Source organism: Passer montanus, unplaced genomic scaffold (assembly GCF_014805655.1).
Source record: "Passer montanus isolate IOZ18808 unplaced genomic scaffold, ASM1480565v1 scaffold47, whole genome shotgun sequence".
NCBI classification, from domain to species: Eukaryota; Metazoa; Chordata; class Aves; order Passeriformes; family Passeridae; genus Passer; species Passer montanus.
This window is the reverse complement of record NW_024369596.1, coordinates 2,664,215-2,689,132: the sequence shown is the minus strand read 5'-3', so window position 1 is coordinate 2,689,132 and position 24,918 is coordinate 2,664,215. Positions and strand designations below refer to the sequence as shown.

The 24,918-nt window shown below is 49.7% G+C and overlaps 2 protein-coding genes across 7 annotated transcripts in view; both read right to left on the bottom strand.

The window, feature by feature from the left end:
• Positions 1–3,699, bottom strand: part of TECTA (tectorin alpha) — a 33,371-nt gene extending 29,672 nt beyond the window's left edge. For 2 of the 3 annotated variants that reach the window (XM_039721833.1, XM_039721836.1), the window contains exon 1: positions 477–3,699. The gene's annotated coding sequence lies outside the window, so the exon portion shown is untranslated. The remainder of the gene's footprint in view (positions 1–476) is intronic. The other variant, XM_039721834.1, reaches the window with a different exon arrangement.
• Positions 3,700–3,848: 149 nt separating this feature from the next.
• TBCEL (tubulin folding cofactor E like) lies at positions 3,849–24,256 on the bottom strand. Of its 4 annotated transcripts, none has more exons than XM_039721843.1 (8): positions 24,208–24,256; positions 19,732–19,881; positions 17,162–17,301; positions 15,081–15,262; positions 13,857–14,113; positions 12,162–12,288; positions 11,549–11,665; positions 3,849–7,112 (listed from the first exon to the last, which is right to left on the bottom strand). In XM_039721843.1, the coding sequence occupies exons 2-8, from the start codon at positions 19,862–19,864 to the stop codon at positions 6,794–6,796; spliced, it is 1,275 nt and encodes a 424-aa protein (XP_039577777.1). In that variant the 5' UTR covers positions 19,865–19,881; positions 24,208–24,256; the 3' UTR covers positions 3,849–6,793. The 4 variants fall into 4 exon arrangements, with proteins under 4 accessions (XP_039577777.1, XP_039577779.1, XP_039577780.1 ...); XM_039721845.1 differs by lacking the exon at positions 24,208–24,256 and adding an exon at positions 21,476–22,020; XM_039721846.1 differs by lacking the exon at positions 24,208–24,256 and adding an exon at positions 21,345–21,449.
• Between the last annotated feature and the right edge of the window lie 662 nt (positions 24,257–24,918).

Here is a 24,918-nt window from a genome sequence, read left to right as displayed (position 1 = left end):
CCTTGCCAGCTTTAAAAATCTCCCTCAAAACCCAGCGTCTTTGTGTTCTCCCCATGGATCTGTTTTTATGGAAAATGTGGATCTACAGATCCAACTCCTAATGCCACAGAGCACAGGATTACAGGGGGAACATCCCATCATTTATCCCACATCACTCAGAGAGTTTGGAGCACAGTGGAAGGAAAGATCTTCGCCCACATCAATGCGAGCACATTCTCCATGGGGAAAAGTTCATTCCACCAAGGAGAAGTTTTAGCACATTCCACCTGTCTTGGAAAGGTGAGAGAAGAATGGCAGAATTTTGTATAGATTGTAAATCTGAGTCTCATTAGCAGAGACCAGCAGAAAGTGACCCGTGGGGACTGTGGCAGTGCAAGGACAAGAGCAAAGCAGAGCAGACAGCAAAGAACGCGCTACTGAACACATCCCATCCAAAAATACAATTTTTTAGGTATGGAAAAAAAGAAATCACCAACCTGTTTGTAGGCTAGAGGAGCAATCAGGTCTGGAATTTTAGACCAGTCTTGGTAGAGCAGGGCGAAATCCTATGTCAGTGGAGAATGCATGCCCGTGCTGCCATGCCAGTTATTGCTGATGTCTGAAACAATGGCTCAGTCCTTTGCTCTCCCAATTGGAAACTCTGTTTTCCTCAACGCTCTTCCAGGGCTGGAGCAGTGTTGAGTTGCAATCACAACTGTTGCTCCTCTGTTGATAACCAGCAGGCTAATCTGGAGATCAGATTCTGGCCTGGAGAGGGAGAGAAGCCTCTTTCTTCCCCAAAAGCTCACCCCCTTCAGGCAGATTCAGATGGAAATGCCAGAGAGACAGAGCTGGCCTCGCAGCTCTGCTGCTCAGGGAACAGAAAACCCAACCCTCAGAAGAATTGAGCCCCTTCCTCCTTTGTGTAAAGGGGGAAAAAAAAGAAAAAGCCCATATATATAAAGTTACAGCATTAGCATTAAACAGTGCTAGGCTTAAAGCGCCGTTCAAAGGCGCTGCCCTGGAGTTTCAATGGAGTTGCTTTGCCGTCCAAGTCCTGCTTTTTTACAGGTGGAAAAGCAAAAAACTCACCCAGTCCAGCCCACAGAAGGTTTCCTTGCTGTTCCCATTTCCACCCTCTCTGGTGCTGGTGGGAACCTTCACTGCTGTGAGCATTATTTTCATTTTCACTCGTACAGCTGCAGTTTCCACAGGGATTTTTCCTGCCTCTGGATTCTGGGCTGAGCACAGCTCTACATTTGAGTCCAATCTGCACCCCAAAAAAGATTTCAACTGCTTTGAGTTGGTTCATGTCCATCTTGGATGAGAGGGAGAGCTGAGCAGCAGCTGAGGGGTGAGGGATCCATCAGCAGAGCTACCTCAGAGCTGATTTTTCATCCTGCAGCAGGCTCAGCTCAGACAGGCACTGCTCCAACCCCAGCAGTGGGAAAACAGCCTGAGCGTGGCTGATTTTTCCCTCTAACATCTGGGGTGGGGGCCTTTTATTCCCTATTTTCCCTGCTAGGAGGTCTTAATTCCTCTTGTCCTCCCCACTCTTTGTCAGGAACAGAGAGGAGACAGGAATACCAGCAGCCCAACAAGAAGCCCAGACTTTTTTTTCCCTGGGTGCTCCTGGCAGTGTGTTCAGCAAGATCTCCCCAAAAAGCTGTCTCTTACCTCAGCAGTCTCTCCTAGCACACCAGGGCACCAGGCAGCTCGCTGCCTCCACAGCAAATCCCAGAATTTGCTTTCCCTCCATCCTCCAAGCATGGCCTTGCTAGCAGGAATCTTTCATTTTTAAATTTATTTTTACCCTTTTCTAAGCCAACAGCTATTTTAGGAGGGTAGAGGGATATCAGCACTGACTGATATTCCAGGGGCAGATTACTTCCAGCCTGTATCCCAGTTCTTCCCTTCCCTCCCATACATTTTAAACACAACCAGCTCCAGGAAAATCAATTGACTCTCCTCATTCTGTTTTGTAACACAGAGAAAACTGGTGAAAATAGGCTTCCCTCTGTCAGTTTAATATTCTGGTCCTGTTTGTCTGGGCAAGTGAACACTGATGAAGTTTGATTAGGTCTCACTGACTCTTTGGGGAAGATTTTGTCTTCCAGCCTCTCTTCTTTTGGCAGAGATGTTCCCATCATGCAGTGCTGAACACATCACAGCTGAACAACCAAACACTTCTTCTTTTCTTAATTCTTCTAGCAGAAAACTTCCTCCCATGCCTTACCTTGAGGGAAAACAAGCATTCAAAGATGCCACAAGGGCTTCTGTGCCTGCTTGACCTTGGCACAGGCAGTGCCTTGTCTCGTTCCCATCTCCCTGGCACAGCCCATGGAAGATGCCCTGGCAATGGATTTGCCCAAAGGATTTGCCCAGGAGCTCTTTCCCATCCAGAGGAGCATCTCTCTCCTCCTGCCTGCCCCAGGGTCATTTGGTGCAGGACATGATGGTGAAATTTGTTTTAACCCCAAGGCCAGTCCCTCTGAGGAGAGCTCGAGCTTTATTCCCCACCTGGAAGTGGGGATGAGTCCCAGCCATGGGGAATACAGAGGAGGAACAGATCTTCCAGCTCTCCTGGAAGTGACTTCTCCTCTCCTTGCACAGGTGAGGTGGCTGTGCCCAAGCTCATGGACAGACAAAACCATCAGCAGGACAAAAACAAATCCCAGCAGTTTTCACTCACACCTTTGGGGTGACAACAGGGAATATTTTTCTTTCAGGGGACAGGAAGTGCAAAGCTCAGGACACTGGGGGTTTTAGTGTAAAAACTTACATAAGTTTATTGAACTGATCCAAACCAATGACCTATTTTGGCCTGAATTCCACCACTAAGTCTGCGAGCAAACCAAAGGCAAATTGTGGGAGCGGGAGGTTTATCCCCTGGGAGAGAAACCAGAATAAAAAACCAGATGGACTTACAGTTCTTCTTCTTTGAAATTACATATGGATGCAACATTAACAGGGAGCAAGAACAGATCTTCATGTTTAAATTATATTTGAAGTTTCCAGGAACTGCAGAAAAGCAATCACAGAGGCAAAGGCTCGAGATGGCTGAAGCCCCTCTAATGTTGCTCTGGGGAAGGCGTCTCTCTGCTGCCTACAAAAATGCCACATCCAAACGAGGGAGGCACAGCTGCCAGGAATACATATTTTAGCCTCTGGGCTGCTTTAAGCACCTCATTTGCATTCTCAAATCTTGCACAGGAACAGAACCTACAGGATCTCACTGGCAAGAGAGGAGGCAGAGCTGCAGCTCCTCTGTTGGACTCCAGACCCGAGCAGGAGAGGGCACGGGGAGAGCCTGTCCCCAGCAGCACATCCTCCACGCCACCAGGGTCACACCTGCCACCAGCATGCCTGCAGCTCCCAAAAAACGAGGCTACAAATCCCAGCCAGCACCCCGTGCATATTCATAACTTCGATCTGCCTGGAACATCTGGCCAAAACCACGGCTATTGAACAGGAACATCTCCAAAACCACACAGCACAGCCTCAAACTCGGCACAGGAGCCGTGGGACACTTTGGTATACAGCTGTCACCCAAGTCCTCGTGGAGCAGGTGCTGTGCCCGCTGTGCAGGCTGCCCGTGGCAAACTTTGATGCATGAACTAGCAGGAGAAACACAAGAAAAGCAGCCCTCAGGTAGGACACCAGCCAGGGAAGCTTGCACATCCATTTTGTTTTCTCAAGCGGATGTGACAGACCCAGGGACCTTCAGCTGAAGAGGGCACACGCTGGCAATGCCTGGACACAGCCCCTCCTGACATGGCAGAGGGTTAAATCAAACCTCCTGCCACATCTGCACCCAAACCTCCTCCCCCACTCAGAACCTTCTCCTCTCTCCCCAGGACATGGTCCCCTGGTGGGTGGCACACACACAAGACCCTTCCCCACAAGGTTCCGTGGTTTGGGGTATTTTGCCACATCCTTGTGTGCTGTTTGGTCCCCATTCCCACAGCTGATCATCTGCACACACAAACCCTCTCTGGTTTTGGGGGTGAGTCCTTCTCCTTGGGAAGCCAACCAAGACTTTTGGTTTCTACCCCACGACTGCTCCACTATCTGCACACAAGGTGAATGCCTTGAGAAAAACCTTCTCCTGGAGAAGTGGCAGGGTGGTGATTTCACACCTGAACAGACCAGGGGAGCAGGTTTGGGTGTCAGCACCAAATCCCCAGCACCTGTTAACCCTCTGTGTTCTCTTTTTCCATCTTCCAGTTGCCACCAGGTCTGTCACAAATGAAAGCAGGATTTACTGCCAGTTCTGAGCTGGTGACAGCACTGATCCCTCTGTGGACAGCCCAATTTTTAGTGGGCAAACAAACTTAAAAGCACATACTTGGCCCTTCTTTATCATCCCATTCCACTCTTTAATGGCCTTTGTTTATTCCCTTCTCTGAAACCCAGACTCTTAATTGTGCTGAGGAAGTTGGTCAGGAGTTACAGCATCTCACTAACAGCAGGTACAATGCCATAAATACACCCACAGAGGCAATTACTGCTCTGGGGAATTGGGTCAGAGACACTTTTGCATCCCCACAGGTCACTTGCCTCAGACTCTGCAGCCACTCAGGGATAACTTACACTGGAGGTCAAGGGCTGAAATAGGCTTCTAATATTAAACAACCATATCTTCATAAAACTTTGCTTTATAACAAAATATCTTATTAACCACAACTTTTCCTATTGGTAGGTATGTATATATCATACAGAAGTGTTGGCTTAAGGGTTCTGCTATCAGGCAGCAAATTATTTTCACTGCCCAAATGGAAAATACATCTTCAGTAAAGCTCTAGCTTATAAAAGCATCATTTTATGTTATACTGCCACTATCTCCCTGCTGTTTAGTTTACAGGTACCACAGATCTATGGGAAATCTATGCTACCTGTGGAAAATCTCACTCCCTTCCCTACTGCTCGTCTCAATGGGGCCAAGAAATTGCTATTTTTGGCAGGGGGATGAGGCACAAATTAGTAACTTGTTTTAAATCCTCCCATTTTAACCCTTGCTTTGGATAAGGAACTAATCCCCTCTGAACAATCCCCAAATCCTAAACCTGAAGACTATGAGATAATAATACTTTGTTCCCTCCCCAATGATCCCACCCCACAATCCAGGTAAAATGTGAAGAGAAATACACAACTCCAAGAATACCAAAGGAGCTCGGTGATGCGGGAAAAAGCATCCTGGGAAAGAAAGTGCACGTGGGGATAAAGGGAGCATTTCAAAATGAAGGTCAGGAGTTCATGTGTAACTAGAGCCCTCGCTGCACAGCTCCAAAAAACTGCTGAGCAGCTGCTTGTAACCAGGAAACGGGGAAAGTCTTGAACTTGGAGAGGGGAAGACACAGGAAAGCGAAACAAGAGAGAGGAAAAGGAAGGAGGATTTCACTGACCAGGCAGGGGAATCTGCTCTGCAGTAGAAAACAGGGACTACGTGAAGCAGCAGCACGCGATGCCTACGAGGGGCGCGTGGGGGAAGCCAAGAGAGAGAGAGTGAAACCTGCTGAACTCCAAGGTGAGTCCAGCTGCTTCCAGTGAAACCTGCTGAACTCCAAGGTGAGTCCAGCTGCTTCCAGTGAAACCTGCTGAACTCTCAAGCTGAGTCCAGCTGCTTTCTTTGAGTGAAACCTGCTGAACTCCCAAGCTGAGTCCAGCTGCTTCCAGTGAAACCTGCTGAACTCTCAAGGTGGTCCAGCTGCTTTGTTTGAAACCTGCTGAACTCCCAAGCTGAGTCCAGCTGCTTTGTCCCTCCTTTTCCAGAGGCTGAGCCGAGCCAACACATCCTCCAAGTTCGGACCCTACGCAGGGACCCGGGCAAAGTGCTAGGTTTGAACTGGTGCAACAGCAACAAACACAAACTTCAACTTGACTCTTCCTCTCTCCCAGGAGAGGAATTTTAGCCATTCCACTTGCAGCACCCACTGATACAAGGTGAAGTGCACGGAGGATCTCTTCAGCATCAGGATGGACAACAGGGGAAGCTGCTCTTCAACCCCTTGTTGACCTGTTGTTCTAAAAGCCCTTCCAATGCAGCGCTCATCCACCACCTCCCAAAATTCACTTTCCAACACACCCTTTATCCCCACAGGCTGCAGGCACCATGTGAGATGGGTACAGCAGCCAAAACCTCTTTTTTGCCCCCAAAATCAGGTGGATATAGAGCGTGCACTTTGAAAAGAAAGTTTCTTTCTGGGAAGTTCTTTTTCGTTCCCCCACGTTGTGCACTCACAGAAAGCAAACCAGTGGAGTGAAGTGGATGCACTAAAGTACCTGAGCTCTGAATCAAGCAGAATACTGATGGAGATCTTTCCTGTGAACTCGAGCACAACAAAAGGTTGAGACAGCACCAAGCTGCAAGAAAATACTACAGCAAGCTCGAGCCACAGTTGGATAGCTAGGCCAAAGGGAGATCTGGTGGAGCAAAACACCAAAAAAATTCAGGAAAAGAAAACAACAGGTCAAATTCTGCACCGAGCTGTCTCCTCCCTTATGGACCCTGGCATTGTTTAGCTTGAACAACTGACCATTCATGCCAAATCACGAGTATACCGGAGCATCAAAGGAAACATCAAGGTATTGCCCACACTGAAACACACGTCCTGAAGTCAATTGTCACCTCAAGGTCACCTGCAGTGGATGGTGGGCATGGTTCTCAGATCAGGGCACTTCCTCCGCGCTAAGAAATTACCTGCTACAGAAACACAACCAAACCTCAACCAACCAACTGAAATAAAAACCTTGCAAAAAACTCCTCAATGCATGTGTGTGGGTGTGTGGGGGCGTGTGGGTGTGGGCAAAAAGGCTATTTCATTCTGGGCTCCACGTAAATTTTATCCCCATCCCGGATGCCGTAGGAATGCAGCGCCCGCGAGCTGTATTTCATCTCCTCGGGACCAAAAGGAGCTTCCTGGTCCAAGTAGAAGAGCAGCATGTTGCTTGTTGACAGCTGCACCACAGTTTTTAAGTGCTTCTTCAGCTCTGCCACAGTCTGGTCGAGGCGGATGGACATCTCCTCCACCTTGTCCTGGAAGTGAACCTCCACCTTGGCGCTGCTCTGAGGCCGCAGATCCACCACCGCCAAGGGCTCCAGCTTCCCGTACTTGGTGACCAGCTCGTGATACCTGGAAAATTCAAGTTAGAATGGTCAGTTGTACAGTCAGGGCCCATTTCCCAGGTCTGAGTGTTCCCCACATGAGACAACACTGACCCTGATTCGAGCCAAAAGCCCCAGAAAGCCCAAGCACTCCAGTCACTTTGTCCCCACACTGCACCGTGGCACTGACGTGAGCTCAGTGTCCCACTAGGGAAAAGTGTCTTGTAGAGGAAGGTGAAATTACCACCAGCCTGAGATGTTCGAGCTGACTGGTCTCAAAACAGCTTCCTGACAACACAGTTTGGGCTCCTACAGTTTCAGAAATCCCAGCCGTGGCTGCAGTGGGATTTGGAAGAAAGAGAGGACGCTGTGCTCACAACTCTACGCCTCCTGCTGCAGTGAAAACACCTCACTGAAGAGTGCCAGAACCAAGGCAGTGCTCACAAAAAGGACACAGCCTTCAGTTTAGATTCCCAGTATCTATGGCCTCACGACTTAACTGATCATCAGACATTCCTGCTGTTTTCCCAAAGGCCAGCTAGGTCCCAAATCTTACACTCCACTGAGCACAGGATCATCAAGATCACCAAAACAAGGTGAGCTGCTGCACAGTTTGAGAGCTGATAACAAACAGGGCACTTCATGCCAGCTGATCCTTCACACCTGCTCTAAAACAAGATGGGAATTTTACTAGCGGAGGCACACACTCCACTTGTCACCTTGTCCTTGCAGCCAAGTTCTCTGAGTGCTCTTCCCAAGGTCCCTGCAGTGGAAAGTCTGTGTCACCCCCGCCCCCCTGGTATCGCTCCCATCGGGCCAGGCTGGATCTCCCTGCCTGGCTGGGAAAGAGGAGGAATGGCAGCACAGAACACAATGGGACTGGGATGACAAAGGCTGAGAGCTGCTGAGCACAGGTAACATTTCAGAGCCCCGGCACAGAAAGCCCTTTGTGTTCCTGATCCCAGGCGGAGCTGAGCGCGGTGTCCCAGCCCCCGGGGCAGCCATGGGATCTGGCAGGCTGTGTGACCCCAGGGAGTCCTGCTGGAGGCAGGAATGCTCCTGGAGAACAGCAGCCCCTCTGTGTGCTGGGCACTGAGGTAAGGGCCACAAGGCACTAGGGTTTCCCCAGTCCCACGGACACCAGCAGAGCATCCACAGGCAGGATGTGGTGCCCTGCTCTCACAGACACCAGGGTGGTGGGAGCAGCCCTGTTTACCTGGGAAAGCCATTAGTGCTGAGAGAAAACAACACTCCCCACGTTTAACCCACCCGCAGGCAGAGCAAATGCCAGCCAATGTGCCAGCAGTAGGGAGGGCTTCTCTTTCTCTGGAAGGATTTGCCAGCAGCAGCATCAGACAGGAAAGAGGGAGAGGGGAACCCACCTCTTGCTGCTCCAACCCCTCAGCCCCCTTTGGGACATCCCTTTAACTCTCAGCATCTCTGCTGCTGCAGACCAGCAACAACTTCTGGGCCAGCCACAATTACTGCCATGATTCATGCACCAAGAGTACACTGGGCTGGCGGTGGGGAGAAGATAAAGAGGGGGACAAATTTCAGACAAGCTGAGAGAGAGAACCACCATGAAAGAGCCATGATTATCCAAATATATGCTGTAAATATGTGGAGGGTCAAGCAATGCTGTGTGACATTTTCTTTTGTTGAGGGTGGGCAGAATGAGCTTTGCAAAGAAAGAATGTGAAAGAATGTGAGCTGCAAAGAAAGTGGGGAGTGTGAGTGACTGGCTCAAATCAATCAGGACCAAGGCAGATTGGTACATGGATATTTTGGACCCCAATAATAGGCACCCTGGAGACTTTTCTAATCGCCCCTTGCAGCCTGGCAGACGCTGAGGCTGCTGAAGACCTGAGCCTGGCTGAAAGTGTCTGTGATACTCTGCAGATAAACAGTGGAGCAGACAAGCAGAGGGCTCATTAAAACCCCCCAGACACGAGGACGTCACTCCACAAGACAGCCAATATTGGATTGTGCTCCCTGTAACCACGACATCCACTGAGATAAATTGTTCCTTCCATTTCCCTGCCTGCCTGATCCCTTCCAGCTGCAGACAGCAATGCAGTAGGCAGGGGGGTTCTGGTGACAGAGCTTATCACAGGCTGCACCTTGCCAGTCTGGAGGGGGGCTGCTCCCACTGGCAAGTTTTCCCTGCTCAAGTTGTTCTCCCTCTGCTCCAGGCAGCACTGCAATGCAGATGTCAGACCCCAGCCACAACATGTGTGTCCTGATTAGTTCCTAATTGCAAACCACTTTTGGAGCCACCACACCAGATTTGGGAGCGAGGAAGGGGAAGCTTTAGCAACAAACAGACCCAAAATCCCTCTGCAAGGAATGCCAGCTCTCCCTTTGGAGAAGGAATGCTGGTTGTGGGTCCAGGAACTGCAACCCAGCCTTGGGGACACTGAGCCATCTGCAGCCTCACTAGAAAAGAGTCTGTTCTGTCCTCCAGGACAGAACAACCATCCCTGGTAGCTGCAGAAGTCTCTTGGAAACGCTGCACAGATGAAGGGATTTGGACAAAGAGGCCATTGACCATGAGAAAGGCAGTACCAGTGTTTAAAGGGTAAGAAATCTGAGGGGGAGGTAATTTTTCTAGCAGAAAGCTGGCATGTTGGTCAAAATCAGCCTGGTTTTCTAGGATGGGTGAGATGTCAGTGATCTTTTACATAAGATCCCACCTGCAAACCAATCCCAGTGGTGTCTGGTGATGTGTAACTCACAGCCTGCTCCCAAAATCCATGTTCTAGGCATCATGGGTGCCTAAAGCTGCACCCCACTGTGTCCTTCCCAGCAATATATGGATCACTGACATTCTGTCACCACCAAACACAAGAAATATGAAATGTTATGGAAATTAATCCCTTTTGGGAGCAGCACCATGAGCTCACAGTCCCACCTCCCCTTCCCCTTTCTCTCTCCTGCATTCTCTGTCTCTGCTGTTATCCCTTCCAATATTTCCTTCCATTTTTACGCTTCAAGACCCTCTAAAAATTACAAGTCAGGACTTGTCCTCAGGAAAAGGACCAGCTGTCTTGTCTCCCTGACTGCATGAGTGCTCTCTGACTCTGAACTGACCCCAGCATGCTTTTAACAAATATTATAATCACTGACCCTATTAACATTCACACGAAATGCCATGCCCTCATTCCCCATTCCAGCCTTCCCACCCCCTTACTGGATTGGCAAGTCACATATTCAGTGCTTTAGAAAAACAAGAGGCATTTTAGATGAGAGTTAAGCAGAGGAAAACACTGAGCAGATGCCATTTGCACCTCTGTCATCCATGCCAGGCCATACCTGTGACCTTCAGTGTGTCCCCACCTCTGTCTGTGCCCTCAGAGTCACACACACTCTCCTGTCCTACCTTTTTTCAATAAAAAAAAAGGATAATAAAGCTTTGCTGAGTCAGGACTTGTCCTCAGGAAAAGGACCAGCTGTCTTGTCTCCCTGACTGCATGAGTGCTCTCTGACTCTGAACTGACCCCAGCATGCTTTTAACAAATATTATAATCACTGACCCTATTAACATTCACACGAAATGCCATGCCCTCATTCCCCATTCCAGCCTTCCCACCCCCTTACTGGATTGGCAAGTCACATATCCAGTGCTTCAGAAAAACAAGAGGCATTTTAGATGAGAGTTAAGCAGAGGAAAACACTGAGCAGATGCCATTTGCACCTCTGTCATCCATGCCAGGCCATACCTGTGACCTTCAGTGTGTCCCCACCTCTATCTGTGCCCTCAGAGTCACACATACAATCCTGTCCTACCCCTTTTCAGTAAAAAAAGGATAATAAAGCTTTGCTCTCCAAAGGCACGTGAGGGTTTAGGGCAGAGGGCAGGTAAAGGCAGTGGTCTGATGCTCCATGATCCCTCCTCAGCCCATTAGAAGCAGTAAGTGGATGCTGGCACAAAAAAGATCCAGACTGAACAGCATCTGTCCAAGTTCATTAGTTTACCAAGATGAACGGATCATTGGATGTACTTTTTTGGCAAAGAAAACCCATCAGACTTGTGATTTGCAGGCCTGAGAGTGAGGGGACAGCTTCCCATTGCCAGGCACATTGCACACACCAGATGGTGCAGAGGATTAGATGCCCTGGCCTGGCAGTGCACAGCACGATGTGTCCTGGCTTTGGGCACTCCCAAACACAGGTGGATTATGAGGGGAGCTGAGGGAGAGGCCAGGAAACAATGAAGGTCATGAACTGAACAGTCCTGTTGTTTCATGGCACTTGACACACTTCAAAGACCAAATCTGACTCAGGAGTGACCCCACATGTCACCAGACAACAAGAACACAACAATTGCAGCCCAAACAGATTGAAGGAGACAGGAGGAAGGTGAGGGATGTTTTTTTCATGGAACAACTGGCACATATTTCCCATCACATGGCCAGTCACCACCCTTCTGTCCCTGCTGTGCCCTGCAGGACAGAGAACTCCTACCTGAAGGGGACCTCCTCCTCGGGGAACTCCATGTAATAGCGGATGAAGAAGCGCTCCGAGTCCTCCCGCTCGCCGTCGGCCACGATGCTGCCGTTGAGCTTGGTGATGGATGGCAACCTGCAGGCACACACCAAGAGCCACAGTCAGCCAGGAGGGGGGCCCAGAGAGGCTGGCACGTCCAAGTGCCTCAGCTTTAACACCATGGCAATTCCTGCCAGGAAGCTCAGGCCTTGATCCCTTTGAGAGAGCGGGAATGTTCCATGTAATTTTCAAGAACATCCAAAATTAGGCATTTTCATTTCACTACAGATATGCCTCACATGTGCACAGGTTTGTAGGAGCCTCACCAAATCCCCTGAGAAGCAGAGCAGATTTAAGATTTTCACTTCTCTGACTTTTCCACCAAAGAAGCTCCAATCTTTCTGCATTCACACAGAACTCCATCTCCTACCAACCTCTTCCTCTGATGAGCTGCTCCCACCCAACAAATCAAGCTCCAATCTTTCTGCACTCGCACAGAACTTCATCTCCTGCCAGCTTCTTCCTCTGATCACCTCCTCCCACCCCTTCTTTGCCTTGTCATGCTTCTGCTGAGCAGAACAAACCATCAGACCTGGCTATTAGCAGCTTCCTGCGTTCCTCGGTGGTGTAAGACTGCAGCAGAGGAATTCCCAGCAATTTCACTTCCTCGAGCTTCGGGAAAGAATTTAACTTGTCAATGTCTTCCCAGCAATGCAGACCTGCTCAGGAGGAAAGATTTGTGTTAACAAACACAGAAAACACACCATGGATCCAAGATAATCAGACACAGCCAAAGAACATATGTGACAGGAGAGTGTCACTGCTGCTCCTTTGAGAAGTTGGCTTTTTGCTCACAATGTGCTGCTAAAAAAAATCGACATTTGCTTACAAGAGAGAGAAGCTGAAATTTTCGTGCTGTTTCCAAGTGTAGAAGGATGCTCTCCATGGCTTTTTTATGGACCACTCAGCCTTTGGCCTCACTGCTGGGGACTGACCAGCATCAGTGATGTTGTGTCTATAAAGGGATGCTGCCTTCAGAGTGTTGAAGCCACCAGCACTTCTTTCATTCTAGGCATCACTAAACAGCCATCAAATGGCTTTACCTCACATACACAACCACCTTGGGTCCCATTTATGCTCACAACCCAGTGGTGAAACAGTCCCAGAAGCCATCCAGCCATTTAAGGAAAAATGTTTTAACTTGTTTTCAGCCCCCTCAAGACCTGACATTTGGGATAACAAAGAAGGCAGGGAGGGCAAAATAAAACTAAGCTGAGGATTGAGCACAGCAGAGCCATGCTTCTGTGGTGAGATCAACACAACTCATCTTGGAGTCCTCACCTGCCAGAACTGCAGCAGCTTTCTTTAAAACCCCCAAAAAAGTTTTAACAAGCTCCTTGGGATTCCTATTTGACTTTCAGCTCCCAAAACATCAAAATGCAAGACAGAGCCCACACTTCTTAAGCACCTGGCATCAAAACTGCAAAACTACTTACCAGAAGAGCACTTGTTCCTCGGTGAGACAGTGCTTTCAAATGCAGCTTAACAGGCTTTTCCTCCTCTAGTTAAGCTTTTATTACAGGGATTCCTTGATGCTTACATTGTAGGGCATGTTAATAAAGTCCCTTCTACCTGCCTGACACTTCAGCAGCACTTGCACAGCATATAAAGCTGTAAAGAACAAAAGCTGCTGGTGCATGAAGCACTCCTGCAGATGAATTCCTGGTGTATGTGTCATACACAAACACATCACAGCCCCCACGAGCTGCCCTGCAGCTCCTTCTCTGCCAGCACAGGGTGCTCTTCCCAATATTCCAACTGCTCATTCTCTTTCTGGAGCGTTGGCTGAAAATTCTCTGGGGCTGGAGTGTAAAAGCAGCTGCCAGCATCACTTGTGAGGCTGTAATGACTGAGCACAGATTCTGCTGGGGGATGCCTGATCCACACTGCACACCTGCACATGCCCTCATTTTACCCGAGATAAAACAGGGAATAAAGGGAAAATGGGATTCTTTCATCCCCTCCACTGCCAGACATTTATTTATCCTTCCCCAGCCAGGAGTACCTGAGGCAGGGATGGGAAACAGAGGGAAACTACCAACATAAAAAACCTTCCCAGCTCATTTTGATTAACTGGTCCACACTGCTCTGACTCATCCTTTGATAATGACTGACTACCCAAAGCAGCAGGAAAATCCCACAGATGGGCAAGTTCATTGCTTGTCATCCATGCAGAGGAGAGACTCTGACAGAGCAACAAAACCCGTCCCAGCTTCCAGACTCTCACCTGACTTGTGCAAGTTGATGGATCTTAGGTTGGGGAAAAGCCTTGCCAGGGAATCTTCTGACTCTTCAATGGTGGTGAGGTTGTTGTTAGCCAGGATAAGTGTGTCCAGTGATGGAAACATAATTCCCAACTTTCGAATTTCAGTCCAGTCTTGAAGATTATTGTCAGTTATGTGGAGTAGCTTGAGAGACTGACAGCAAACTGGAGAACAAGACACTGTTTCGTAGTCATTAAGGCACAGGAAGAGTTCCTCCAAGCTGCACAGGGCAGAAAGGATCACATCACCAATTTTATTTTATTTTAACACAACTTTCTGTAACAGCTCTGAGAACCTCAGTGCAGAGCAGGCCTTTGAGCACTCCACATAGAATATTTCATCTGTGCTCCCATGCATATTTTCAGAGATTAAAAAAACCTTTTTAGTGCTCCCTGAGTCTCTGCCAGTATTGTGTAACAGATTGGTTGGGGTTGTCTTCTGCTTCTGTGCCCAACAAGCCACCAACCCAGCTCCAACAGTGACTGGGACCTGCTGCCAGTGCTCTCAGCTTAATTTAAAATTAAGGGGTTTTGATACAACGCTGATGAGGATTTTTTCCCCACATCACTGCCAAAGATTCCCATTAAAGAAAGAACAGATCCCTATAAAGAAAGAACAGGTCCCACTAAGTTTCAGACAACTGAACTCTCACAATCCCAGAGAAGTGTAAACTGGCCATGCAGGACATTCTGCTGTCACCATCTCTGCTCACAAAGCCACACAAGGAGGGATCTGTCATCAAAATGAAGCCACTGAGGACACCCATGGGAGCACAATGCCAAGGTGGCCCGTGACCAAACCACAGAAATCAACACAGAAAAACAGGATGAAATATTCCTTGACAAGTGGCCAGACCCTCAGAGGTACCTCCCATTTAACAGGAATGTCCTGCACCATTCACTGCACAGTGACTCAGAGGGAAGTGTGACCCTCCTACATTTTTGGGGTCACTACCCATCTCTGGTATTTAGGTTTGGAGGAAGAGAAGGCCTGGGCTTTGCAGCACCACCCAAGTTTGGTTTTTAGGACAATGTGAAGCACTCACCTGGAGTTCCCAAACTCCCAAAGGCAAACATCCCTTTTTCTCTACTGATGTTTGCATCCTCACAGCCCCCTCACCCCTCACCACACGACCCCATAACCCAGCCTTGACCTGAGTGCAGCAAACCCCAGATTCCCAGGCTTACTCAGGTAATTCCTGCAGGATGGTGTGCACTGTTTCCCAGGAAGCTTTGCTGTTGTTGAGCACAAGTTTGCGGACGCCAGCGAAAGACCCAGCGCAACTTCTCTCTAAAACGGACAAACTGAGAGGGTTGGAACTCAGGTTTAGAAACTCCAGGTGGGGGACGTTGGACACAATTTTACTGACCTAAGTGGGGAGGGAAGAAAAAAAAAACCAGAAAGAAAGAAATGTGTATCAGGCAGTAATCAGACCTCTGGCAATAATATCTCACCTCCTAAAAGGGGCCCTGTGGAATCATCACAAAGCAGAGATATAGGGACAAACATAGGGATATCTACCTGTAATTCATACTGCAGCCACTCCTGATCTAGATGGATTGGTTAATTGCTCATTCTCCTCAAGAGTTCATTTAATTACACTGTAGGAGCAGCTTGATAAGAGAAAGGCAGTCTCTTGGGAGAGGTCATAAATCCACCTCAAGGCTGAGCAGCTGCACGTTCCAGAGCCAGCCTTGCTCACAGGGGGCCATGGACACTTTTCCTGCCACCACGGCCAGCACTGAGCACTTGTCCAGCTCCCCACTGCTCCCACAGAGCTCAGCCACTCCCCAATTCCCTCCTTGACTGGGGAACTGAGTGGGAAGAGCTTCCAACACCAGCAGGCATCAATGCAGAAAATAATTGTGAGCCAGAGAAGAGCTGGCTGGAGAGCTCCACTCCACAAAGCTCTGGGATGGGCACACCATGGCACACAGAGGTCAATAAATGGCAAAGGGGGATTGTCTCATGAACTCAAGTGTGTAGTGAGTCTGCCTCACTCCCCGCCTCCTTCAGGTGATGTCATGGTTTGGGTGCTGCACCTCAGGAATTAAGAAGGCAAACTGGATGACATCAGTCCAGCAAAAAGGATTTAGGAAAAAATGGTTTATGATGGATGATTGGAAGAAGGGTATTTTTGTTCAGTATTATACTAAAATAAGGAAAGGAGGCATTAAAGTTCTTCTTAGTGGGTATGAAAAGCTGTTGTATGAGGAACAGTGAGGATGCTCCTCCTGCCTGATGAGAACAGGGCAGGCAGAAATTGGCTGAAATTGCAGCACAGGAGACTTAAATTACACAGTTTAGCCTATGAGGTTATTAGCTAAGCATGGGAATAGGCTACCAGGGATCTGGAATCCCCAGCACGGGCAGGTTTTAGGGGTGGGGAGATATTTATCTGCTGTGGATGGGCTGTGAAAACCTAATCCTGGCTCAGAGGAAGGGGCCAGCACACACAGGAGCCTTTCAGTTCCAGGGCAGCCTGAGGAGACTGAACACAGAGCAGGGTGTGAGATGTGCAGCTTGTGAGGGACCAGTGCATGACCAGGTATGAGGTCAGCCCCACTGGGCTGGACACTGCAAACACTGCATTCCCCCTGCTTAAAGACAGGACAATCTGATGGCACAAAAACCCATGATATCCTGGTTTTTTTCCCACATATTTTCAACAATAAACACTAACATAAAAGGACAGCATAATCCAGTGAGGATCTTAATGACACTTGAATGGATTGAGATTGTTTCACTCCTGTTACATTGCATTTATTGAGCATTATTTCACCCAAGCACTTCAAAGGATTTTACAACAGCATTTAGCATTAATTAATGAGGCTGCAGAAATACCCTTTGTGGTAAATATTATTAAATCTGTTCTGCAGATAAGGCAGCAAATGTGGAGAGGGAATAAATACCTTGCACCTTATCACAGTGGCAAAGCTGGGAATCAACTGCCACTCTGTTAAAAACTAAACTGCTCACTAACTTCTTGGTGCTAGAAATGCCAGTTCCAGTGCTTTGCATGATGAAATAAAATAAAAATACAGATTTTTCACCCACAGGCCAAGACTGAAAGTCACAAGGTCCAGGAGTGAAGTGCCACACTGGATTAATTTCATCACATGTATTGCTCAGTTGCTGTCAAAGTACATAAACATCACCTTCAGAGATGAGAAAGGAGCCACAAAAATGGAACTCTCATCAATGCAACGCATTTGCAGTCAGTAATAGCTGTGAAAGGTACCCAGTGAGGTGCCCATCACCATTTTACCTCGTGCCAGTCTTCCAGTTTGTTGTCAGAGAGGTCGAGCTCAAAGACGTGGGCGCAGAAGGCGGCGATCTCGTTCTCGTCCCCGGCACAGGTGATGCCACAGCTGTTGAGCACCAGCACACTGGGCAGGTTCAGGCGGTCTGGCACAGGGAAAAACACAAGCTGCCTGTGCTCAGCACTGCCCTGGAGTCACAGAGCCCAGCCCCAAACACGGATGGTACAGCCAGCAGGAGAAATCCACCAGTCATGTCGGAATTGACACCGATTTCAGGTTAAACACGGATTTTGTACCGACACCATCCTGAAGCTTGGTTGTAAACACGAAGTACCACTCCTATCAGTGCCCTTCAGTTCTTCCATGTGTTTCTGTGTATTTCAGGCCTGTCCTTTGTCATTTATGGCTTGTCTCCTATCAGTCCTTGCACAGCTTCTGCTCTTCCCCAGCAGCTGCTGCTGCAGATAGGACACAGGCCTAGGGGAGTGTCAGCTGCACACTCAGACTCCCTTATCCTCTTGCCCTGAGCCCACCTGGGCCTAGTAACAGCCAGGAGGTATTTAAACATTTCTTAGGAGGTATTTAAACATTTCTTGGGAGGTATTTAAACATTTCTTAGGAGGCATTTAAACATTTCCTTTCTAAGCTTTCCCTTGCCAAGGTTCAATGTAGAGCATTCAGCATTCATTCAAAAATGGTCTCTGCTCTGCCTTTCCATTTCTGCTTTGGTTTTGCTCCAGCTCTTCCTCAGACAGGTAAATGTACTCAAAGCATCAAGTAAGAACTTGGACCTCAATCCCAGCCTGCTGTGCTAAGGCTAAACCATGACAAGAATCTGGGAGTTTCTTGTCCGAAACAATTTCCACCATGTTGAGGCAAGGCAAGCCATCAGTCTTACACCCCTTCATGTACAACGTGATTCCCACCTCTCTGGAGCAGGAAAATCCATTAAAATCCAACCACAAGCTTTTTCCTAAATAGGTGGCCCCTTTTCTCCTTAACACTTGACAGCTGTGAGCTAGAAAGAGATTCTAGCAGCAAACAATTATTAAAATCCAACCACAAGCTTTTTCCTAAATAGGTGGCCCCTTTTCTCCTTAATACTTGACAGCTGCACAGCTAGAAAGGGATTCTGGCAGCAAACAATCACCTGCAGTCATCTGGGTTTCCAAGTTTTCTGGCTCAGAAGTGTTTGGTTTCTTTAAAGGACAGTGTGGCACTTTGGGAATTACTAATGCAGCACTTGTAAGTCAGGTTTCAGTCACGTTTTAAGACGTGGCCTCTTTTCAGCACCCCAACAGCTCAGGTGAGCAGGAGAGAGGTAAATTTACCTGCAGAGAAGGCACTGACTGAACATTCCATCAGGCCATTTTTCTGTTCTTGTTCATTTTCAGTGCTGCATCCTCAGCTGAACTCAGGCCCTTTTTTCTCCTCTGTCAAACCCAGTTATTGGAAACTTCATCCAGCTGATTTCCATGGCTATTTTCCCCTTTGGGGCTGGTTATGACACAAATTGACCTGATGGAAGTTTGGATCACTCCTACAGATGATGATGGGCAGGATGTGTGACACAAAGAAGGGGCAGCTCTGATGGGATCAATGTGAATCTCAGTCCCACCCGCACAAACCAAGAATTAAATGCCAACATCAGAGCGTGAGGGAAGACTAAAAGGTGTCACATGGATCTAGTTCAGAGGAGATGGTGACACAGATTCTGCAGTCTGGGAGGCTCAAGGACATCCACGAGCAGCACAGAGCTTCAGACACACACCTGGCTAAATTCCCTGCAGGCAGCAAGGTCAGGAGCACAGGAGAGGGGAATTCTCCACTAGGTCACAAAGCATTTGGTGCCTCGAGAAGACAAAGTACACTGCAAGTTCAACTGAGGCACTTGGCACAAAAGCAGAGATTCAACAACTCATCACTCTGCCTGAAATATGTCCCCTCCTGTGTACATTGAGCTCCTGTCCCTGCAGGCATCAAAGCAAGCTGGTGGCATGGGAACCAACCTCAAATTTAGATATTTTATGTATTTTTAAGCCACCTCTGCCAAAATCTGTTGCTGCAGCCAGAATAATAAAATAGCATCAGTGGTCTGAAGGAAAGTTGAACCCTCAAAACACAGACTGCACAGGCCTTAGGTCCATCTTCCCCTCACAGGGATGGAACCTGGTGATCTTGAAGGTCCCTTTCAACCCAAATTATTCTAATTTGTGCAGCCAATAATAAAATAGCATCAGTGGTCTGAAGGAAAGTTGAACCCTCAAAACAGACTGCACAGGGCCTTAGGTCCATCTTCCCCTCACAGGGCTGGAACCTGGTGATCTTGAAGGTCCCTTCCAACCCAAATTATTCTATTTTCTTCTATTCTCTAATTCTGATTCTGTCATGCTGTAGAGAAATTTGGATTTTTAAAACAATCAGTTCAGTCACTTTCTCCCATTGTCAGATTCCAGTCTCAACTCTCCAATAAAAAACACATTGTGATGGTTCTTTTTCTGGGCAATCCAAGGTGATTCCTCTTTCAGCTGATTCCTCCCAGCACCCCCCAGATGCTCAGAAAATCAGAATTTACCTTTCATGGGTGAGCCCTGTGGAGTGGCTGGGACATGCACCCCCATGCCGGGCCCACGGCGGTAGGGGAAGTTCTCAGGGCTGTATTTCTCACACAGAACTTGCATGAAACTCCTTCCACTGGGCTGGTCCATGCTCCCTTCTTGGACTTCTGGTTAGAGAAGAGAAAAACAGAGCACATGAGCAGTCAGAAAGTTACATTCACTTCTAATAGTGGTGCTTGAGAGCACAGGGGAAGCAAGGAGATGGGTCACAGGTTTTATTTCTGAGCTCCAGATCTGACAGGTCCTATTTCAAATTCAGGATTAAAGCAAAACATTACTTGAAAAGAACACAAAGGCAGAAGATTTGGTGCTGTACAGACACAGCATTACAGGCCAAGCTCAAGACCTCCTTACCCCAGGTGCTCTTCCAGGACAATTCCAGGCTGCAGGAGGTGACTTCTGTACCTGTCACTTCTGCCCTCCCACGAGGACTGTGAGAAACCCACAGCTCCTCTCAAACACCTCTCCAGGGCAGCCAGGAGGGGAAGGAGCAACCAGCTGTTTGTGAGCAGGAGATTGCTCCAACAGCTGTTTGCCAACTTCCCCTTTCTGCTGTGTCACCAAACACCGTCTGGCCAGGCCGAAAGGCAATTCCTGCCAACTCCACTCTGCAGCTGCCTAATGTAGCTGGGAGATAATAACTGTGCCCTTCGTATCTGGGCATGGCACAGAGCAGCACAGGAAGGAGGCCTGGCCTGGAGCTGCCTGGAGAGATACTGAGAGTCAGCTGGAAGTGTCTTTGGCACCAGGATCCCCCCATGGCCAGTGGGACCCAGCCTCTGTCTCTGCCCTGTGTCCCTGTGCACGCTCTGAACCTGGCATTTGATGGGTTTGGAACGCAAAACAAAGCAGAGCTTGGCTCATGAATGAAGAGATTGCTGTTTGCAGAGGTCTCCTAGGCCTGCTACCCATCACAGCATCACAATCCTGAACGTGCAGGAATGTGCAGGTGTCCTACACTGCACAATTAGTCACAGGGCAGCTTTTCCACTAATTACTGCAAAATCACATTTTAAAAACTCAGACTTGGGCCACACATTCATTGCAAGCCATGTTGCTAATCTTGAATTAAAATTTCTTTCCCCTAGACTTGTTACAGGCAAGGATATAAAGGTATATAAAATTCTAAACAAAAGTGATTTCACTAAAGCTCCCTTTGCTGAGAATCACCTGCTTAACAATTTCCACTTCACTTCTTCATGACCAGACTACCTCAAACCCACCAACCAAAAGGATTTGAGTACAATAAGCAGCATCTGACTGAAGCATGTCATAATTTTTGTATTCTATATAAAGTTTAAATGTCACAAATAGGGACTTACAGGATTAGTCTTTAAAAAACCAAAAAAAACCCCAACTTTTATCTCTCAACAGCTTGGTTGATTCATAGCTCAAACTTGGCTCATGTCACTACTCTATCTAGCATCAAAAAATAAATCCTCAAACTGGAGTTTGATAGGAACAAGGTGTTTAGTCTTAGGCTAAACCAAGGCTTTAGGCTGAAACTTCCAGAGCGCTTTGGGAGCTCAGCTCCATCCACAGACAGACATTTCCAAACACCCATTCAGACCTCCTGCTCTGGAAGTTCTGGAACTCCCCTGTGCATAAAGCCCTCTGTCCTTCACGTGGCTTTTCCATCTGCTCCATCCCTCTTTGTCTGCTGAACAAACATCAGCTGGAAATTCCACAGGAGAAACTCACCTTAGAGGTAAAAAAATGACGTTTTCAGCTGCAGAGTGAGAGCAATCCAGAAGTGAGAAGAAAAACTACTGACATTTACATCCAACAGCTTTGAACCCCCAACATTTTCTTCCTCGAGCTTTTGAAAAGCAGTGCCACTGTGAGATGACAAAACTGCTGTGGAGTGGGGCAGTCACCTTTCCCAGCTCCCCTCCCCTGGGATTCCAGGCAATCATCTGTGGCTTCTCTGAGTCCCCACAATTGCCTGGCAGCAGGATGTGCAGAGGGAATGACAGCTTCCAGGGGAATGCTGGCAGCACAAGGTGACCTGCAAGGTGCACGTTTCTGAGCGTGGCCCTGCTGACAGCACCAGGGACAATTCAGGGCTCAAAATAACTCTGGGTTTTCTAAATGACAGCACGAGGCACTTGGGCTTTGAGAGGTGGCAACAAAGAGCCTTTGTTGTCATGTTTAAGTGCTCTGCTGCAGGGCTGTGACCCCAGTGAGGAAGGACAAGAATCCCAGAATGGTTTGGGTTGGAAGGGACATTAAAAATCATCTTGTTCCAACAACTTCCACTGGCTTTTGAAAAGCAGTGCCACTGTGAGATGACAAAACTGCTGTGGAGTGGGGCAGTCACCTTTCCCAGCTCCCCTCCCCTGGGATTCCAGGCAATCATCTGTGGCTTCTCTGAGTCCCCACAATTGCCTGGCAGCAGGATGTGCAGAGGGAATGACAGCTTCCAGGGGAATGCTGGCAGCACAAGGTGACCTGCAAGGTGCACGTTTCTGAGCGTGGCCCTGCTGACAGCACCAGGGACAATTCAGGGCTCAAAATAACTCTGGGTTTTCTAAATGACAGCACGAGGCACTTGGGCTTTGAGAGGTGGCAACAAAGAGCCTTTGTTGTCATGTTTAAGTGCTCTGCTGCAGGGCTGTGACCCCAGTGAGGAAGGACAAGAATCCCAGAATGGTTTGGGTTGGAAGGGACATTAAAAATCATCTTGTTCCAACAACTTCCACTGTCCCAGGGTGCTCCCAGCCCCATCCAGCCTGGCCTTGGACACTCCCAGGGATCCAGGGGCAGCCACAGCTGCTCTGGGCACCCTGTGCCAGGGCCTGCCACCCTCACAGGGAGGAATTTCACCCCAATATCCAGCCTAAAGCCACCCTCTGACACTTTGAAGCTATTCCCCCCTGTCCTGTCACTCCAGGCCCTTGGGAATAGCCCCTCTCCATCTGTCTCCCTGCAAGCACTGGGAGTGACCCTGAGGTCACCCCAAACCTTCTCCTCTCAGGTAACAACCCCAGCTCTCCCAGCTCCCCTCTGACCCCCTGGACTCTCCCCAGCAGCTCCACATCCTTCCTGTGCTGGGATTCCCAGGCTGGAAGCAGCACTGGGAAGGCTCTGGGAAGAGTCTGACCTGCCTTGAGATTGAATCCAGGGAAACCCAGTGTGCTGCTGCAGCTGATGGTGAAGAGAGAACTCTGAAACCAGCATGGAAAACATTCCCAAGTGATGGATGAAGAGAGAACACTGGAACCAGCACAGAGAACATTCCCAAGTGATGGGTGAAAAAAGAACACTGAAACCAGCACGGAAAACATTTCCAGCTGATGGTGAAGAGAGAACTCTGAAACCAGCATGGAAAACATTCCCAAGTGATGGATGAAGAGAGAACACTGGAACCAGCGCAGAGAACATTCCCAAGTGATGGTGAAGAGAGAACTCAGAAACCAGCATGGAAAACATTCCCAGCTGACTGGAGAAGGGAAAACACTGAAACAAACAGGGAAAACATTCCCAGATGCTGGGTGAAAGAACTCTGAAACCAGCACGGAAAACATTCCCAGCTGATGGGAGAAGGGAAAACACTGAAACAAACAGGGAAAACATTCCCAGATGTTGGGTGAAAGAACTCTGAAACCAACATGGAAAACATTTCCAGCTGATGGGTGAAAAGGAGAACACTGAAACCAGCACGGAAAACGTTTCCATCCCCCGAGCTTTTCAGGAGAAGAGACCCTTCAGGAGAACGACATCGTTAATGGCACGCTAATGCCATTCCAGCGGCACTCGGAGGCCTCGGGGGCACATCCCGCACAGGCACACAGCAAACCCCTCCCGGGGTGTGAGCAAGGATGGACTGCACCAACACCCGCCTGCAAGGAGCGGCCACACCGACCCCCCGAGACGTGATTCAGGCAGATTATTTCTGAGATGCTCTCGGGGGTGGGGCAGAGGAGGGAACCACAGAAGCTTTGGGCTGGAAGGGGACGTGCAGTCCCCCCCTCCTCTGGGCAGGGAGATCCCAGCGGGATTTCCCAGGGATTGTGTCAGCCCGGCAGGACAAGCCACCCGCTGTGACCCTGTCACCGCCCCGTCGCGGAGCGCAGCGGGGCTGTTTGCTCTCCATGCCGGCACTGCGCTGAGCAGCCCCAGAGCCCGCGGGGACACCCGGACTGGCCCCTGTGCCCCCTGTGCCGCTGTCCCGCGGCAGCGACCACTCCCCGCCGCAAACCCCCGTCCGTGCGGGGCACCACGAGCCCGCAGCCGCCTCCTTCCCGCGCCGAGGCCGCTGCCCGCCCCTCACACTCGCTGTCGCTGTCCCCCACACGGCCTGGGCCGGCCCCGGCCGACAGCGGCCTCCCGCACGGCGCGGCGGGCGGGGCCGGGCCCGGGCGGTGCCGGGGGTGCCGCTGTGGCCGCTGCCGCCCATGCCCGCGGTCCCCGCCGCCCCCGGCCCCGCTCACCCAGGCCCGCTGTCGCCTGTCCCGCATCGACCCGGAAGCAGCTCCCGCGCGTCACGTGGCGCCGCGCGCCGTCACGTGGCGCGGCGCGCCCCCCGTTGCCGCGGAGACGGCGACGCCGGTGACGTCACCCGTGTCACCGAGCGGGGGATTCCTGGGGACGCGCCGGGAGGAGCGGGGGCAGCGCACCGGGAATGGCATCCCGACCCTCCGCAGGCACCTCGGGACTGCTGCGGACAGCGCCGGGCCCCTCAGAGCAGCGGGGACAGCGACATCGCGAGCGGGGACAGGAGGGTGACAGAGAGGAAGGACGGGAGCATCCCCCTGGCAGCGAACTGGGGCTGTTCGGGGTGGGAAGGGAGCTCACCCCTGCCTGGCAGGGAGGCTCCGAGCAGGGTCCGAGCTCTGCTCCGGGGGACCGAGCCCAGAGAGTCCCACCTGGACAGGAGGAAGGACTTTATTAAGGAAAAAGTTAATTATCAGAGACCAAGTCACCCTGGCTGGAGAGATTCCCAAATCACCCGGACACAGCCCTGTGCCTCGGGATGGCCCCAGGGAGCAGGGAGGACCCAGGGAGCTGTTTGCCCTGGCCCAGCCTGTGACCCTGTGGTGCCACACAGGGATGATGCCAGGGCCCAGCTCTGGGCACAGGATGGCTGGCTGGAGAGATTCCCAAATCACCCGGACACAGCCCTGTGCCTCGGGATGGCCCCA